Source organism: Topomyia yanbarensis, chromosome 2, assembly GCF_030247195.1.
Source record: "Topomyia yanbarensis strain Yona2022 chromosome 2, ASM3024719v1, whole genome shotgun sequence".
Classification (NCBI taxonomy): Eukaryota; Metazoa; Arthropoda; class Insecta; order Diptera; family Culicidae; genus Topomyia; species Topomyia yanbarensis.
Genome location: NC_080671.1, coordinates 2,562,352 through 2,581,706, shown reverse-complemented (window position 1 = coordinate 2,581,706; position 19,355 = coordinate 2,562,352). Strand labels below are relative to the sequence as shown.

Here is a 19,355-nt window from a genome sequence, read left to right as displayed (position 1 = left end):
CTCGCAATGACGTAATCTTCCTCTGGTTTAACGTGCTGGTTGATTAGACGAGACAACACGTCAGCGTTGCCGAACTTGTCGGTTGGCACGTACTCAATGTCGAAATCGTACAATAGCAGATTGAGGGCGAAACGTTGCAACCGGTTTGCCGTATATACCGGTATGCCCTTCTTGGATCCAAAAATTCGAAGCAGCGGAGCATGGTCGGTTTGTAGACGGAATTTCCTACCGAAAATCATTTTGTGGAACTTGGTGACTGCAAAGATGATTGCTAAACCTTCGCGATCGGGCTGGCTGTAGTTTTGTTCTGCTTTCGTGAGTGCTCTGGAAGCATGCTGAACAACCTTGATGGACCCATCGAGGAATTTGTGACTGGTGGTTTCTCCGAGGCCAACGGATGATGCGTCAGCTGATACTATAATCTCCTAATTTCGGATCGTAGTATGTCAACAGAAGTCCCGAGGAGAGAATCTGCTTGAATCGCTCGAGCGCTTGCTGGCATTCCTGATTCCAGACGAACTTTGACTCCGACTTCAGCAAGTTGGGCACAAACGAAAGAGCGAACATCTAAAACGTCAATGGGAGGAGGTAGTTACTGGATCAGGTTGCAATCCACGTCGGTCGAATATATGGCCCAAATAGCGTATCTGTTGCTTACTGAAGCTGCACTTTTCGGCTCTGATGGTAAAACCAAAATCCTGAATCCGCTGAAGAACTGTTCCAAATTACGGTCGTGCTCCTTGTGTTTCACCGCCATCGATGACGTCATCGAGATAACCAGAAGTGCCCATAAGGCCGGCTAGCATGGTATCGATGAGCTTCTGAAAAGCACCAGGTGCTACCTTTACACCAGGTGGAAGGCGGTTGTAGTGGTAAAGACCACGGTGTGTGTTAATTGTCAGCAAATGACGGTACTGTTCGTCGATTTCCACCTGTAGAAAAGCGTCCGTAAGATCAATCTGGCTGAATATTTTGCAGACTTGTTGAATAGTCTCCGCAAATTCGGATGTTGCCATTTGCTTTGCGCACTACGACGATCGGCGCTGCCCATTCTGACTAATCGACCGGTGTGATGATATTGAGTTTTTCTAACCTTTCCAGTTCCTGGTCAATTGCGCTGTACATTGCATTGTCCTCAGTCGGATGCTTGGCAATTTGTAGCATTTTATACCGCCTGGTTATTACCGACTCTTTCGACCCAAATAAATTTTTCAGCTTCGCTACTGATTGGGCAAAGGTGTGTTTTTTCGGAAGTTACGGTAGAATAAAAGAAACATACCTTTCATGTTCAACCGCGCCCAACTTTCGCAGCAGTAACCTGACTTTCGCTTCGTCGTCCAAACGAGCGGCATCTTTCTCGAATAAATCTTCATACCTGCTGTACCAAGCCGCAAACGTGACGCTATTGTCAGCGTCGCAAGAGGCCAAAGAGTCAAGAATTTGCTCTAGATTGGGTGGTACTTGCACGTGAATAGATAAAATTGCACTCCGGAAAAACGCTGGCTGCTGCTCGTCGTTTTGTTGCTGCCGCTGAAGAAATTGTGCCATTAGTTGCTGGTGTTGAAGCTGCTGTTGCTGCATCAGGTGCATGAACTGCACGATGAGCGAATCTGCTGGTGGTGCGACCTGCTTCCGGTCATTATCATACGGAATTTGACCATTCTCCGTTTTTTACGCGGGGTTGACGGAATTTTGAGGTTACTCTTCGTGAATCGAAATTTCACCAATTAGCCGCTAATATACTCGTCGCCACTGTTGTAGCCCTGTGCGCGGGGCAGGTCAGGAATCTTCTCGAACAAATTAAAAGAGACAGTCGCATACAGACTACATAAAATACTTTTAATAACGATTGTTAAAATAAAGAGCATGTGCTCAACGGACTGACTTATGACTGGATAAAAAACTGGTTTCAGCTTATGGTGCGGCATCTCGAAGTAACAGCAGGACTGTCGCTAGAGAGCCTAGCCTAGAGAATTGAGTTCTACAAGATGACGACACGAATGAACTCATGGTGAATAAAGTTCATGTTTGACAATTCTCGGTGGTTTGTTTACCTTGTCAGTTGCGTGAGTGCGAGTGCAACGGGTGCTCATCTATTACATTCGAACTCACGTAACTTCCATGTAAACAAACCACCGAGAATTGTCAAACGAAGTTCATCCGGCTCATTTTGTGGGGTTACGTCGGTTGGTGTAAAACCTAATGGCTGATGGCATGGCAAAGTTGCCATCGCTTCAGTTTAGTTGTCTCCAGCAGTGACATCTACGAAAGACCAATTTGCTTCAACGAATTTTTCAGTATCTGTCGTCAGAGGACACTCAACAGTTGGCAAACCTCGTGGAGCAATGGGGAACTTGGACGATGGCTACATTCCATTATCCCGAAGGCATCAACGAAGCCTTGATTCAAGGGGATGGATGTGGGTCGGGATTTCATTCGTGTAATGTCCCGGTCCATGTTCGAACCGATAAGCGGAAACCGAGGGACGCTGGCATCATCAAGACCTACTCAGACGTACCGGAGTCTCCAAACAGAATGACCGGTAGCGGTAGGACAAGAAATTACCAAACAGTTAAACCGTTCTTCGCATGTGGGCGGAACGGTCATCGCGTGCTGAGTGCCCACAGTTCTAAGCAGCGAGTGGAAATTGGTCCAGCGCCGTACTGCAGATTCCAGGGAGCACCAAATTGTAGACAGGAGCCCCCGGTTATTTATTCATCTTATAATTGATAAAAAAAAGTCAAGGATTTCGAATAGTTTTAGAACCATAACACACGTTTCGTTGGCAGAATCGCTATCGTTTAACGTCGATATGAGGTGCATTTTATGCTGGCCGGACCGGGGCGAAACAAACAAATCACATACAAAAAGGTACTAACTCTCCATTGCCTTGCTGGTATCATCCTGTTTTGCAAATTTCAACTGGTCCGCATATTCCATATAGATTCGCTGCCACTGAGGTTGTGTTTTCAGCTGACTGAGAATTAACTCCAGAAATTCATGCTTCGGAATATCAAGAATAGTGGCATTGCTGCCGGACTGAAAGGGCGACCCTAGCAGATCGTCCAACACTTGGCGCACCTTTTCCTCGGTTCCGTTCTGAGCTAATTGAAAGCCCAGCATCTGATACCAGTGCTTTAGCTCCAGCGGAGAGTTTATCATTTCCGCTATTCTAATCTGGTTCTCGGTAAACGCAAGCATTGCCGGATATTGCCAACCAGTTGTTGGCCTGGAAATAACAATAGTTACAAATATTGACTAACAGTTTACACAATAGTTTGACTTACGCTTCAAGAAAACTTCTAGGATTTATTTGCGGAAAGGTTGAGAATGACTGCACCGCAGTTAGTGGAAAGGCTTTAATGTTGCGCACAGTAGAGCCAAGTTTGGTGCCAAACAAACCATGCCTCATAACTGGATCGTTGGAATTGGTGATTAACCAACTTTCCAATTTCTTGCTATACGTGAACGATGAACCATTTGCCAGGACAATGAAGGGAACACCATTGTCGGAAAGATGCAGTATGGTAGCATAACCTAAAAGGACAAAATCATATAACATTGGAAAACTACAGGCTACTTCAAGAACTAAGATACTCACTAGTGCCCATAATATCCTTACAACTGCCGTTGAGAAAAACACTTTGCTCCTCTAGATCCCAGACCCGCAAGGAGCAATTCTCTGTGATGACCGCGCCCAATTTACAATTGCTGCTCTGTTAGTAGAAGAACTTTAATTAAATTATATCCGGCAATCAATACTACAATTCATCTTACGAAAGCACAATGTACCACCGGACTTGTCAGACTCATTACTGGTAGTACCGGTGATCCTGTTTTAATGCTTAAAAATCGAATGCTTCCATCCATGCTGCAAAACACAACACACGTCTTCGATACGCATAAACTGACAACCGGTGACCCGATGACCGTTTCCCATATCTTCTTGTCCGAACGTGGTACCGTCAGAAGATTTCCAACTACCCGACAGAGCATACCGTAACCAGTTTTAATAGCTCCGTTAGTGACCATTATCCGATAATCGCCCATCGCCTTGGTCACAGTACCCTTGAGCGGGGTTGCTTTGCCAGAAACTACCGGCTGTGGTTGGCTTCCTCCTGCTTCAGACCGTTTGTTTGAACTGGAAGCTTCCTTCTGACTATCGTTTGAAGTTGAAAAGACGTCCGTTCGATATGGCGGATCTACAGGATTACGTTTCTTTAACCGAATGTCTAGTTTAACGGTTTGGTTTACTAAACTATCTACACTATCGGCTGCCGTGTTGCTACTTTGAACACCTGTCGGTTCAGGTGTTTTCTCTACTGTAATAATGTTGCTCTTACTAGCACTACTGCTAGAAAATTGACCACTCGTGGATGCCTCCGTCTCGTCAGTTAGGGGAACAAACATGGGAGTGATTCTTCGTTTCCCATCGGCAGTTTTAGTTTCAATTTGCCTCAGAATTTGACGTTGAGTATCTTGACTTGCGGAAGACTGGATAGCAGCACCGACAGGGCTTTCCATTTGAACATTTGATTCCTTGTTGATGCCAGATTTCTCCCCCTCAATTTGTTGCAGTTGAGAGGCCAACGATGGAATAGTCAACTTCTGTGTTGCATTCAACAGATCTGCATCTTCTATAATCATGCCTCTACCAGATTGAGCATTAAGATCCAAAGTAATGTCCTGCCCATACATTCGCTGGTAGAGGCTGTTCTTGTCCTCTTCTGAAAGAGGTTTCCCCAATTCTTCCTCGTTGAATTGTAGACATGCCACGTGACCATCGCCGCTGCAAGCTAGCAAAATGTAGCCATTATGACTCCAACTGAGATCTAAAATCGAATCCTGAAAGAGATCATGAATGACCACCAGCGGGCGTTGCAAAGCAGTCAGCCAAACCGACAAACTTTTATCTCGTGCTCCAACAGCTAAACAGCAGTACTGTTGCGGTTTGTTCGTTTTCGGCGCGGTCCTTTTCAGGATGGAATTGTGAAACCTTACGCAAGTAACCGCTTTCCGATGTCCAACAAAATCTTTGTCACATTTCCAACCATCTCGTTCGATGATTTGTGCCGTTGGACCTCCTCCGTTCATGGCATGAGCGGATACTAAATATTGACCATCTGGAGACCACGACAGTCGTAGAATGTGCGTTGTTCCTCCGCACTCTTCAAACGGTTCGGTGATTGTTTTAAACAACGAAAAATCTGACGTTCTCCAAATTTTTAACGTTTTATCATCGCTTTGCGATGCAACAAACTTTCCAACCGGGTCCCAAGTGACCCCTTTCACAAGCCCCGTGTGTCCTTTCAAAACTTCCAAAATGTTCGGAAACTCCTTCGCATCCCAAATGATAACTGTGTTATCGACGCTTGAACTAGCTATATACTGATCCTGTGGTGACCATGCCAAATCCAACACATCCCCAGCATGGCCTCGTAGTGTTGAAATACACCGCCAGTACTCGACCGATTTTGTTGATCCGAAAGCACTTCCACCACTAGCCGATTTTTTCCAAATCATAATCAGATTGTCATCGGCGCAAGATGCCAACATTGTTCCGCTACCACTCCACCGGACACAGTTCACACAGGCCAGATGGTTGTCCATCTGACACAATATTCTAGGTAGGTTTTTATTTTTCTCCGCTTCTTCGTTAACAACCGGTGCCATGTTCCAGATAACGACTCGACCCGAATCATTTCCCTGACCGCCGGTGGCGAATTTTTCTCCGCCGGGGTGGATGTCGATGGAAAAAATGGATTTTTCTACAATACGTATAGCGCATGAATAGTTAGTACAATCTCAAAAAATGAATTTTACCATCGTGATGGACCCAGCTCGGCTGCAGAATCTTCATGTTGATAAACTTTGAATGGTATTTCTAGTCGAAAATCAACTTTTACACTACATATTTTTTAAACACTGACTGCTTATTTTTCAACTAATATACTTGAAAATTTATGATATACAATTTATAAAATATAAAACAATCCCGTATATAATATTATTGAAAATAACACCGGCCAATAAATTGCAATGGGCAAGCACGATGCGAAATTTTGCTATGACGTTTGACGTCTTAACGTTTGACAAGCTAGGAGCGTCACTATAAAACATGTAACGCTCTCTATCGTTACAAGTTGGCACACTAAGCTAAAAAATCACATACATTTCATGTAAAAAAGCACAGTGGATATTAATGCCGTTTTTGCTTGAAGCGAAACTGAGTCAGTTTCTAACCCCAAGTGCTGTCAAAATGTATAAACTGACAGCGGTTGCCCGCTCGGACGTGCCTGGCAGGATTCCCCCCAGATAGCCGGCAGCGAAATAAAAACTCTGGCAGAATTTCTGGGGGTCTGGCTGGCAGAGCGCTGCCCAGCCAGCCGACTCAAATGCAACAACCGTTTCTGGCAGAATTTTTCGCCTTACGGTTATTAACGGTTTTTTTCTGCCGGATTTCTGCCAGGCACGCACCGGCAGGACCGGTTTTGCACCGCTTCAGGTTTTGCTTGTATTTTTTCTTAATTTTTTTTAATTTCATGTAAATTTATAATAAAAACATGTCTGGAGACATGAAATCCATATTCCTTGTTTGAAACCAAAATCTTTGTTTCTTCCTATTTTTTCATCTGCCAAAACTATCCTTCTTGGAAAAATATAAATATGGCGAAAATAAAACAACGATAAACAAAACAGAACCGGTGAGGCGAATCTGCCTGCCATAACTGGAAGGAGTATAGCTGAATTCTGGCAGCGCCATTTTGATAATTTTGACAGCTGCCGGAATCCTGACGGATTTTTGCTGGCTGCCCGTTTTTCTTCCAAGCGGGTGGGATTAGTGGGGTTTCGAGTTCAAGAAAAAACGCCATAAAAATCATTAATCACATTAGATTCATGTGCAGCATTTTGAAAAGTTGGGTTTTTGTGTTTCGTAGACCGAAATTCAAGCGCCAATTCTTTTCGATATCTTAAAACAATACGTAGAATTTTTTTTCCAATATCTTAATTTTTCCTAAAATAATACAATAAAACAGTTTCGAATACTGCACTAATAGAACCACAAAATGAAAAAAATATTTGAAAACGTGAACTACCGTGACAGGACCTCAACGACACTTGCGGAGCCAGCAAATCTATTCTCGTCTTTCTTTCAAAGTGTGCTAAATAATAACCCACCACCTTTGTCTGAATCGTACCTGAGTAGTCTGCCGAACCGTCAACACCTGCTTGGTGTTGACGGCTCAAAGGGACCAGGATCGAACGGAATACAACCATGTTTCGTCAATGAATGGTCTTCTTCGTTAGCTGCACCGATATCCATGCTTTTCAATCGCTCTCTCGGTGAAAGTATTTTTCCCGCCAAGTGGAAGGAAGCTTTAATAACACCAATTCATAAAGCCGTTACCCATGACGTCATAAATTACAGAAGAATTTCAATCCTGAGCTGCCTTCTGAAAGTTTTTGAAGGTATGCTGCTAGATATTCTCTACCCTGCAGTAAAACACATCATCACTACAGATCAGCATGGGTTTGTTAGAAAGCGCTCAACAACGATGAGCCCAATGAGCTATGTGTCAACGCTGATTGATAAATTAGAGAAATGACAACAAATTGATGCAGTGTATGTAGATTTCCCAAAAGCCTTCGATCGTCTTCCTCATCAGCTAGCTAAGGAGAATCGGATTTCCGGACTGGTTAACCAATTGGATCTCCTCGTACCTTACAAACCGCGGTGCATCTGTGAGACTTGGAACTGTACTTTCAGACCCTTTCGACATAACATCGGGTGTACCTTAAGGGAGTCACCATGCACCCGAGCTTGGACCTCTTCTCTTCGTGCTCTTTGTGAATGATATTCGCAGCGAATTTAAGTCGTGTAAAGTGATGTACACAGATGATCTGAAAATTTATCGCATCATAACAATTGTGGTAGATTGTTGTGCACTTCAGATGGACATAGATAGGATCATGAGTTGGTGTGATAGAAACGGAATGACTATAAACATTCAGAAAAGCAACATAATCACATTCACACAAATACTCTCGCCAATTACGTATGAGTATGCAGTGAGGGCTGCCCCAGTACAGTCGTTATTCGCTGGTTGGACACTTTTTAACTGGACCGCTTTTTAGTTGGACCTCCGCTAGTTGGACCATTGTCCAACTAAAAAGCATCTGAACGTCAAAATCTCGTGTCAAATTTACTTTGACAATCAATCTGACAATATTTAGAAATGTGAACAGATGGATTTACACTGCCAACATCTCCTTTGGAGAGTTTTTGATATTTGTCAGTCGGTCCAACTAGCGAATCAAATTCGTTAGTTGGACAAGGCTGTGGCCCAACCAGCGAATCACGACTGTAGAACAAAAATTAATGTTAAAAAAATATACATTTACCACAATATTATTTGACTACGCCTGTGAAAAGTCGGCGAAGGCAACGAACGCAATAGCGAGAATCATGCCAAACGTCGGCGACCCTAGAAGCAACACGAGACGTTTGTATCTACTGTTTCGTAATCGATACTTCGATATGAGGTTCCTGCCTGGGGTGGTGCGCTGAAAACCAAGCAGAACCGTGAGAAGCTGAACAGGACATTCCGGCAAATGGCCGTACGAGTCGCGAGTGTTTACAGAACAATATCGTCGGAGGCAGGCCTATCTGCATCACTCTGCCTGAGGACGTGGAATGCTACCAGTGGAGAATTTCACGTAATGCAAGGAGCTGGTCCGAGTGGAGTCGTTGGCTAAATGGAGGCAGGAGTGGGAAGACGTGGAGAAAGGAAGGTAGACCCACCGACTCATCCCAAATATGTCGGCTTGGGTGCATAGGAAGCATGGAGAGGTGCAACTCGTTAGTAGACTAGATCTACCGCCAAGGATTAGACCGAGTAGACTGCGTCAAATAGCTAGCAGCGGGTCGCTGGGGTGTCAGTGAACCGGAAGCCACGCTCCGGAATCGCTGGATGGACCTTAGCACCTACTGGCTGGTTCGGTGAGTAAGCTAGATCCACCGCCGGCGACTAGATCGAGTAGATTGGGACGAAGCGGGGAGCTGAATGGCTCACGGAAATGAACGTCGGTATCGGGAGAAATCTACCGCTCGGCTTCGAGAGAGTCTCTCTCGCCGGGGAATTCTCCGTTGGAGTAGGCTAGATCCATCGTCGGGGACTTGACCGAGTAGTTCGCAAACAAGTAAGGGCGAGAGCTGAAAGGCTCATCGGGGAAGTTGAGCGAAATGGAACGAGAGGGAGCCAAAGGGCTCAAGAAATTGTGGAGCTCAAAGTCTCGACTCACAGCCAGCTTTCCGACTGCCATGCAGAAATTGCCAGTCTGTGTGGATGGAGAACTGGTGGTGAGTCGAGGAGTGGGACTGTAACCCTACTGAAGAAACTAACTACTAAGTAGTTGAACTAGAGTGGATGCTATGCACATAAAAAACCCCTTCCCGGAGTAAAGGCTAGTTTACAGTTCGGGAAATGGATCACGGGATTTCGCACGGGATTTGCGTCGGGATTTGATCAGGGAAAATTTCCCGCTGAGATCTCTCCAAACTGTCAAACCAAAAACTCTGCTGCTTCTTAAAAATACAAACAGTATCCAACTTGCAGCGAATTGTAAACTTTATAAAAATACTATTTTCCCCGTCGGAAACAATTTGTGTTGAATTGTTCCCGGCCGAATTTCTGTGTGGAGAGTTTTAAAATCCCGTGATGTTTCCCGCGGTTGGGTTTACACTTCAGGAAAACTGTCATTTTTGTGTAGACTTATTTCCCGTCACGGGATTTGAAATCCCGAGCTCCATTTAAAATACACAGGGACCCAAATCCCGTGACACGTTTTCCGGACTGTAAACTAGCCTTAATGTCGTAAGGTAGGACTGGGGAAGAATCAGGTTCTAGGCAAACAGTGGTTTTTAGCGGGTGATGACAGCCCAAACCCATTCCCTGAGACATTTGGGTTTTTGTATATTTTTCCCGTCTCTGGGCTTTCTTGAAAGTTTTTTAATTCTCTCTAAAAAAGACATTTTCCCAAATTGCCGAGCTGAGTCGATTGATATACTGAACTTGGCCCTCCGGGCCTCGGAAAAATTAATTTTTCTTTTGTAAGAAATGTAAAAAAGATTAAAAACAAGATTGTTACAGAGATGCTACATTTGTTACAGAGTGCCCATTGACAGAATGAACAGTAGATTTAACGAGCGGGTAATCTTTCTGCAGATGATTCAAGAAAATAACTGGTTCAGGAGATAAATATGAAAAAAACCTAAAGTTAAAAAGTTTGTAAAATAATGAAGAGGTGATGAAGGAGCGAAGTGTAAGGCTAAGGGGCGGGGTGATGAGATTGCCAATGCAACAGCCAAAAAATGCGTCAGATATTGTCCTAATTGTTTAGATTTAAATACGTTGTTACACTAGCGACATCTGTAAAATAGTTCGCGTGGAAGTCTTCGTCGTTAAAACAACAGTACGCAAAATCCAAAGTGTATTGACGTTGTACCATGCGGTACCAGGTATGCTAGGACGAACAAACTTTCTTTTATTCATGTTGCAGATCGCTTCTCCAGCTTTTTATTATATTATATATGCACTATTTCACAAAAAAGTCCGTCAAAGGCAAAAAAGTAACAGAATACATGCATTTTCAATTAATTCTGAATACTATTTTGATGCATATTACGACTACATACGCAGTTAATGGAATTGCACACCTTCTGTAATATCAATAGCATTCGCTTCATTTCAAAACAATCGTTATTTTGCATGGGACACTTTTCAGATGTCTCTGTCATGTCGGTTCGTCGGTGATATTATACCTTCAATTTGAGATTTGGTTTGCAAAAATTGGTTCAGTCATCACCGAAGAACCGTGACTTTAAGTGTAAATAAGTCCGGAAGCCAGAACTTCTGAAATTGTCGACAGTGGACAATATTTTCAAAGAATGTTTGGCCATCTGTGATCTAGGTCTGTGAATCGAAATAATTTGATTCCATTTCGATGCATTTTTAACCACTGAGGTATTACGATTGTACCGGTTAATATGAGAAATTTCTATGTGACCACAATTACCAACCTGTAACTCCAGAACCGAAAGTCAAAACTAAATGAAATTGAATAGCAGTCAATGGGATTACTGCATCTTTCATCTGAAATCAAGTTTGTAAGAATCGGTCAAGAATTTGCTGGGAAATAGGTGTTAGCTTAGGAACTTGGCGAGTTCCCCGGAGGCATCAAGAACCATCATAAGCCAATGTGGTCAAAGCTACTTCGATTGGTCATTAGGGATCTAGACCCGCAAATACAACTAATGTTGCCCCCATTTTAATATGAGTTATATCGTTCGGACATCATGATGTTACTAGTTTTTATGGGAAGTTGATTCAATTAAAAATTCAATGGCAGCTTGTGGAAGCGTTGTACCTTTTATTTGAAGCAAATTTTATGTAAATCGGCTCAGCCATCTCTGAGGCTGTTGTGTCACTTTAAATGACACACACATACACACTTACATTCAATTTTCCTATCTCGACGAGCTGAATCGAATGGTATAGGCTCTCCCTCGGTTAGAAAGTCGATTTTTAGAGAGGTTGTAGTCGTTCTTTATATGTGAAAAGCAAAAATGTATAAACAGCTATTTTCCGAGTGCTATGTTATCATTTAATATATTTTTTCCTCATATTCACACCTATTATTGTTTACGAGGAATGCAGGATTCGTACGAAAGTGATTCGAACGAATAGTAAGCCCATTTGATTTTGCTGTCGTAAACGGAAATACAAACCACTTTCGAACGAATCTGGCATTCGTCGTAAACAAGAATAAGGGTAATTTTCTCATAGTGCCAATGTCAAAAACTTCACGCGGAGCTGGCTGGGGTCTAAAATCGTCCAAATGATGTGAAATTTGGCATCTGAGTATATTTTAACATTCGTCACAATATGAAGGGGATGCTTTTTGCAATGCCCTATTCTCCATACATAGATGAACTATTGGCTTCATCAGTAGGGTTTTTTTTATTCCTGTGGGAGTAAAACATCTGACTGTTTTATGTTCTGATTGTATTGTGTTGTCAGTTTCTATTCTCCTACCTTTTCACCTCCCTTTCCCTTCCCATAAGGGAAATGATGAGACGACATGGCACGACACCTAGGGTGGATCACTCTAAGAATGTATAACAAATTTGCATCAAATTAGAAAAAATGCATTTAATTTCCATTTTTGCATCAGCTTGGCACTCCCTCGCAGAAAAGTTCGTTTAACAAACGTCTTACGCTGATCCACTTTGTTCGACGTTTTGTTAAATGTAGGGCTAGTTTTTCTGTAGGGTTTTGACGTCTTACACGCAACGCAAACCACATTGCAGGCAACGCAAAAACATTGCTCGCAACGCAAAATACATTATGAATTTCTATTTTGATGGAAAGAAATGCATTTAATTTCGCTGATTTTTAAAAATGCATCACAAGTGATCTGCCCCTAGCACGGCACACATTTCCGAATAACATAGGAAACGTGCTAAATGTGTCAACACGCAACGAAATTTCAAATGCTTAAACCAACAATATTCATTTTTGATTTAAACCTTCACTCTATTATTGATTCAAAACTCATTTATTGTTAAGTATACATTGTTTTATTGTTGAACTAACAATATTATTTTTACTTCAACCAAATTTTCTTTTATCTTGATCTTGCACAGTACACTAAGAAAAATTATATGGTAACATTTACCATATGAGGAGGTTAATTCGACTTTTCGAGTATAGTGCTTTTTAACCGACTATAGTATCAGGTCACTTTAACTATATGCATGTTCAAGTTTACTATACAAGAGCTCTTGACCACAATAGTACTATTGAACATTGTATTGTAAGCAGGACCTTTATAAGTGGGATGCTCGCCGTAACAATGTGCATCGTTATCTTGACCTGGAACTGTTTGTTATAAATAAACCAGGAGAATGGGATGTTTTACCATGCTTTATGCATAATAGTCAAATTGAACACTCTGTTGTATGAATGACCATTAAAAGTTGGATGCTTGATATAACAATCAGCATAGTCATCCTGAGCAGGGCCTGCTTGCAATAACTAAAACCTCGAGGTTTTGACATTTTTCCGGGAAATGACGAGGGTGGATAAAAGAAAGTTTGAGCCAATCTTGGTTTTTGAAAGCATCCCTTAATTTATTGATGATACACATTTTTTATAAAAATATGAATCGTCTCAGCATCCACATTTCAGCCTCCTTTTCTGCCTTTACGCTTAACTGAAAAATCGAAAATTTTATGATTTTAAAACATCGTTATTGAATTAAATTGTAGTATGTACTCACATAGCGCAATAAAGCAAAGCAAATACTTAGTAATACAGTCCCTTGCGAAAGATGACCGTCTGTTTCGTAAGACTTCAGACCTGAATACCTTTCCTTACTGGAAATCACAACGGCTTATGATGCTATCGCCTTACCGTAATATCACAGAGACAATATTATTCCAATAGCTAAAAAATTAAAATTTAAAAAAAAATGCGCCGAAAAGCATGCATGTATGTTATGTATACATTTTTACTGCAATGGCCGCATCCTGCAGTAATACTTAATGGGAACGCAAACATTGACAAGTTTTATGGTTGTTAGTAATACAAAGCATTGTCAGCTGAAAATCACTATACGCAGAAGCTGCTTTCGACAAGGGTAAAGTTCACATAAGCGGTGTATATAGTTATTTCAACCTTTACATTCTTATAACAACTATACATTTAGTGTTCACGACTTATTAATATATTGTGCAGAGGACAATCAAACGAAAAGTAGTTATAACAATGGCACTAGTTACATTCAAGATGTTTACCATGTTCATATTTTTATTTTTACTTTAATTTTAATAGAGATTCACACTATTCCATTGTCAGTTTTTAGATGATAAATATTGTTGGAGTGAGCATGTTCAAATTGTTGTAAATAACAACAGCATAGTTGAGCGGTAATCGATTTTTGTAGTATTTTTTGCCATACAGATGTTTAGTATTACCGATCTCATGGTCATTACTGCTATTTCGGCAAATAGTTAAAACAACTACGAAAGTCTGGTCACAGATACCACATGTTTTTTCTCAGTGTATGTATTTTTCTTCATACAAGTAAGAAAACCAAAGCAAAACGGCGGTATCATAACTATTTCTTTACTAAATGTAAAATGTCTCTTTTCACAGACTTCCCGACCCAGTTGCAACATACAGGACAGTTCGGGGCTATTGCTACAATTATATACTAACGTAAAGGATACTCTCTGTGTAAGTGCCAATATTAAAATAATTTAAATATATTGAGTCATATTATCTTTCTAACTTTCAGAACAAATCGGAAATGATGAAACTTGTCTGACAAATGAACCTGTAAGATATTGGAACAATTTATTATAAATAGAAATTCAATAAAATTTTTTTTTATTTTTATTGAAAATAAATAAACATTTAAATAGGAATTGTTTACCACATTATTTGTTGCTTCAAAATCAGAATATTGTTGAACTAATCGTGCTTACATCATTCGATCAATAACACAATGTCAATTGTTTCAACAATTTTATTGTTGATTCAACCGACAATGTGATTTAAATGTAGAAACGTCAAAACCAGAAATTTATTGTAAAAATAACAATATTATGGATTAAATCAATTATTGAATATTTTTAGCCCTGAGATAATAATTATTATTATTGAGTTTGAACCAGAATATTGTTATAGGGTTACTGCGCCCTAATTCATCTTAGCACACCTGTTCATCCCACCCATTTGAACACATTAGTTAGAGCAGTGTCTGCTATCTCTATTCAACGCATTATTTCAAATGGAAGGATGAATATGGGTGCGTTGTGCTCCACTTTTCGCTTCGCTCTAACGCGAGTATTTCACTTTTTTCTAGGCAGATTTTGTATTGATCTGCTTCTTAAGACCGAAGCAAAGATGTTGACACCTATTTAAGCGCAATCCAAGAATTGTAAGCCGAGTTTTCAGCGAAATAGTGTGACATCGTGACTAATGAGATGAATAAGGACACGTTAACCCTATCTACAATACATTTTGCTTTGGTTTTCTTACTTACATGTATGAAGAAACTACGGTGCACAGAATACACACAAAAATACACAATACACTACTTTGCTACTATGCAAGACCAAGATAAAACAAAATTTGGTTGAAGTAAAAATAATATTGTTAGTTCAACAATAAAACAATGTATTCTTAACAATAGATGAGTTTCGCATCAATAATAGAGTGAAGGTTTAAATAAAAATGAATATTGTTGGTTTAAGCATTTGAAATTTCGTTGCGTGTGGGATCGAAAAATGTGCCATTTGGTGTTAAAAATTTAGTTCTAAATGAATTCTTTTATCAATTTAATATTCAATTACAGTATATGTTGCCAATTAGTACATATTCAACTTGGATAACATACATTTATCCAAGATGCGAGAAAGATGGGAACATTTGACACTTTTGAGTGTATTAGTTCTATACTTGCAAAATTAAGCATGGCGGCCGGGGCCCTTGAAGTAAACATAAACATCCGAACGAGCATCCTGATTCTTTGGCGCACGATGAAAAGTGAGAAAAGACCAAGCTTCACCTCGGATCTACCGATTAGAACACTTAGGAACACCTTTAACCTAAAAAAAACGCATAAAATTAACGTTGACCGAATCGAAACAAAACTTATGGCAACAGAAAGGCCCACTACGTCACTTGTTTGTACTTTTCTTCTTCATATTCTCTTGTTTTTTCGGCTTCGTCAATGAAAAATGACAACCGCACTCACACACAGAAAAAAATGTGCACACCTGTATCCGTCTTGACATTAATCGACGTTTTTTGAATTTATTAATGAACGCGTCAAGCACATCAAAAATACACATAAGGCGCGTTTCCAATGAAACGCAGGATAATGCACCCAAAAAATAGCAAACCTCATAAGCTTCATCACTAAATTCATCGTTATATTGGGTTGGGACATTATAGATTCTGGAATGGATCAGAAAGGCTACCAGCCGTTACAGAAGCATTTAAATTTAGGTGAAGTAATAGCACGTAGTACCAAAACTTTTATTCCATTGGCGTTCCTGCTCAGTACAACGGGCGTTATAAACAACAAAATTTCATGGTATTTTCTACCAACATTTTCAAAATAGAACTCATATTTGGAAGGATACTGTATGCTACGTCAGCAGCCTTGGGGAAGTTCGTGAGCAATAAAACTGTTACTATGCCGTTAATTAAGTAGCGTTTATTCCTTCTAATACGATGTTACGACATTTTAGTAAAGTACGAGGTTAAATTGTTCACTTTGACTGATTGATTATGCTTATCATTCGTTGAACGCTTACGTTTATTACCCGCTGTGGTGATGGCTTTACTCGTTTGTGTCATGGGAACGGTCACTGTCCGCATCTCCAATTGATTCAACTCCAGCTGCAATTTCCTGGCAACGTGATAGTCCATATGATCCGATAGATTTTCAGTAGCAATCAATTTTCCGCATTCTGCGCATTTTTCAGACATGGTTGATGTGGTTGTACTTTGGACAACTATTGGAGACAGGAACTGAGTAAGCTTTGTTTTCATTGTGGGAGTTGGAATTTTATCTTTCACTTTAGGTGACGAGAATTTGCATTTAAGTTCGTTCCGATACTCTTCTCGTTGTTTTTCACTTAGTTGCAGTGCCAGGTGAAAATCGAGATGGGCCTGCGCTTCCCTCTCCGGTATACTTTTTCCACATTCTGGACATGCCTTAAAAATAATCTCTGGAACATTCGGTACTTGGCAATATTCTGCATATGTATGCCGATAATCGTCATACGCCGTTTGATCAGTTGAATTGGTGATTTCTTCTCTTGGGCAGTCGAAATTACTACTGGAAGGGATCATCGGGTTTGTTTCGATAATGTGATGGGTTCTAGAAGTAGAAGGCTGTGGCGTGTCTCCTTCTTCTAGTGGCAAAGTTGCGTTCAAAAAATTATTTGGAATATTTTCTTCTGTATTATCAACGTTTTCAGAATTCAGATGTGTTGAATCATCGTGATCTTCTGCTCGTTTCGAAGATTCAGTTAAATGATCTTTGTCTGAATCTGTTTGGCTGGACTTTAAATCATGAGTGCCTGGTTGTACATCATTGGCTAACTCTTTCCGACAGGATGCCATTTGAAAAAAACTTGTTATGTCTTTTTTATCAACAGTTACTGTCTGAGGACTCTTCTCAACATGATCGGTTTCTTTGAGTTCTTTTACTTGTGCTTTACTGGAGATATTTGAAAACATTTCCCTCAATCCACCATTCTTTCTAACAGAATTATCGTCAAATTTACCGGCTGAAATGCCAAGAAATTTGATTGGATTTTTCAACACGCTGTCACTGCCTGTTTTAAGGAACGTATCGGTGTTTCTTTTTATTGCCTCCAGGGCATCGGTTGCAATTTTCTCGGCGTCGTACGTCAAGATTGGAACACTTCTGCTGCTAGAAACATCATTGTCTCCAAATTGCTGCGAATATGAAACCGTCATCTGTTTAGCTATTCTATTATTTTCTTCCATATCTTTTTCTAGGCGCTCTTGAATCTCAACAGCCAGCTCACCGAGCCAGTGCTTCAGTGTGGCCAGTCCAACTATAGCATTTTTTCCTGGGAATCTTTTACAGCAACCGATACTTTTAGAATTAAATTTAGGTGTGACTGCTTCCAAATCGATCCCTTTTGCCATCAAATATATCCATGATCCGATCCTTTCATCGAAATGTGATTGTAATAGTTTTTCCGGAAACTTTACTAGGTCTGCCATATACTGTACTTTAAGAACTTCACAAAGTTGTTCCCCCAATTTGCCACCTAATCCTTTAACCTTGTTGATCGGTAACGCTTCATACATCTTTGCAATACTCTTCAGTGGTAGAATGGTTTGCTTATTTGGTTTGTGAAAACTAGCAGTAAGCTTAGCCAATATTTTGTTATGAGCTATTCCAGCTGAGCACTCATACCCAGTTTTATCTTTGACTGCTGCTCGGATTTCGTTAACAATTGAAGCTCCTATAAGCAGCTTGATATCGCTCTTTTTGTATTCGACACGATGCTCTTCATTATCAACCTCCTGAGAGTCGCCAGCTCCTTCAAGATCGGAAGATATCTTCTGAACAAATTCACCCACGCTCTCGTACCCAACAGCATACGTGTTTGCAAGCCTATCCGGCAGTAACTGGAATTTTCCTTCGTTCATATCGTGCAACCTGGCTAGTACACGTTCGGTGATATCCATATAAGCTTCGTCTACACTTGCACGCTCGAGCAACGGGGTGAATGTTTGTAAAACTGCAGCAACCTCCTTGCCAGCTTCTCGATACTTGCCAATATCTGCTTTACCGCGCACTTGAGGCACTTTTTGCAATACGATTTCAGGACAATGCTGTTTCGCTTCATCACCACGCATATGACGTGTAACACCTTTCGACCTAGCTGGGTAGTTGACGGCTATAATTCTAAAAAAAAACTATATAAGCATCTAGTTCACAAAAATTATAAAAGATGTACCCTCCTCCCTGCCAGGGATTATACTGCACTACGGCAATTGGTTTTCCGCGAATCTGCGGATTCAGTTTTTCCTCCACTTGGCAGTAGAAGCAATCCATGTCTACCTGTAAGGTAAAATAAATCTATCAATAAATTTGGAACCATTTATTTATGATTTAAACCAACCAAAACTATAACACGATCATATTTATTATTTATGTTAATATATTGTTTAGACATTTTTTTGATTTGCTCGTTTGCTTGCTATGCTGTGAACCATTTCGCGGTTATTATCTTAGGACAGGATCCGTCAGCTCTATCCCTGATGCTGTTAACCAATTTTGAATCAGCTCGTGGTTTGATTATTGACATTAACAGGTGTTTGACTGGAGAGGTGCTAAGGGGCTATCTGAAAGTGGTCAGAATTATCAGACATCTTAATTTGGTTAAAAACAACGATTGCACACAATTATTTACTGCACTGATTTTTGTTATTTTTTACCAAGATTTCGTTTTTTGCAAAACATTCGTCTAGTTATAATTAACGACGCTGAATCCTTCCGTAATTCAGCGTCTTTAGGTATAAACGCAAAACGTAGCAAGGTTTTATATTTTTGTTGTTGTTTTCGTCGAGGTTTGAGCGGGATATGAAGTAGTACACGCTGCGTTACATAGCGGTACTTTCCGAGCCCCTACTCGATCGAAATGACATTTGCTGCGCTCTTTGTTTGCTTGACTCATCAGCTGTTCACATGGTTTTCTATACATACATATGGCAGATCAGCTGTTTTTTCAT

General features: G+C 40.6%; 2 protein-coding genes across 4 annotated transcripts; both read right to left on the bottom strand.

The window, feature by feature from the left end:
- Window positions 1-2,790: 2,790 nt before the first annotated feature.
- Window positions 2,791-6,016, bottom strand: LOC131681768 (protein HIRA homolog). The gene is made up of 5 exons (XM_058962800.1): window positions 5,824-6,016; window positions 3,778-5,768; window positions 3,602-3,716; window positions 3,288-3,537; window positions 2,791-3,229 (listed from the first exon to the last, which is right to left on the bottom strand). The coding sequence occupies exons 1-5, from the start codon at window positions 5,858-5,860 to the stop codon at window positions 2,875-2,877; spliced, it is 2,748 nt and encodes a 915-aa protein (XP_058818783.1). The 5' UTR covers window positions 5,861-6,016; the 3' UTR covers window positions 2,791-2,874.
- Window positions 6,017-16,270: 10,254 nt separating this feature from the next.
- LOC131682143 (DNA polymerase eta) lies at window positions 16,271-19,215 on the bottom strand. Of its 3 annotated transcripts, none has more exons than XM_058963391.1 (4): window positions 19,027-19,215; window positions 18,746-18,968; window positions 18,581-18,684; window positions 16,271-18,528 (listed from the first exon to the last, which is right to left on the bottom strand). In XM_058963391.1, exons 2-4 carry the CDS (start codon window positions 18,797-18,799, stop codon window positions 16,311-16,313), a joined length of 2,376 nt encoding a protein of 791 aa, XP_058819374.1. In that variant the 5' UTR covers window positions 18,800-18,968; window positions 19,027-19,215; the 3' UTR covers window positions 16,271-16,310. The 3 variants fall into 3 exon arrangements, with proteins under 3 accessions (XP_058819374.1, XP_058819375.1, XP_058819376.1); XM_058963392.1 differs by having other exon boundaries at window positions 19,037-19,215; XM_058963393.1 differs by having other exon boundaries at window positions 19,062-19,211.
- Window positions 19,216-19,355: the final 140 nt, after the last annotated feature.

Coding starts and splice junctions, on each gene's coding strand:
- LOC131681768 (XM_058962800.1), bottom strand. CDS start 5,860: ATGAAGATTCTGCAGCCGAGCTGGGTCCATCACGATG. Junction 3,717..3,777: donor CGGTGGTACATTGTGCTTTC/GTAAGATGAATT, acceptor TTCTACTAACAG/AGCAGCAATTGTAAATTGGG. Junction 3,538..3,601: donor TAAGGATATTATGGGCACTA/GTGAGTATCTTA, acceptor TTGTCCTTTTAG/GTTATGCTACCATACTGCAT.
- LOC131682143 (XM_058963391.1), bottom strand. CDS start 18,799: ATGTCTAAACAATATATTAACATAAATAATAAATATGATCGTGTTATA. Junction 18,685..18,745: donor ATGATCGTGTTATAGTTTTG/GTTGGTTTAAAT, acceptor TTTACCTTACAG/GTAGACATGGATTGCTTCTA. Junction 18,529..18,580: donor AATCCCTGGCAGGGAGGAGG/GTACATCTTTTA, acceptor GTTTTTTTTTAG/AATTATAGCCGTCAACTACC.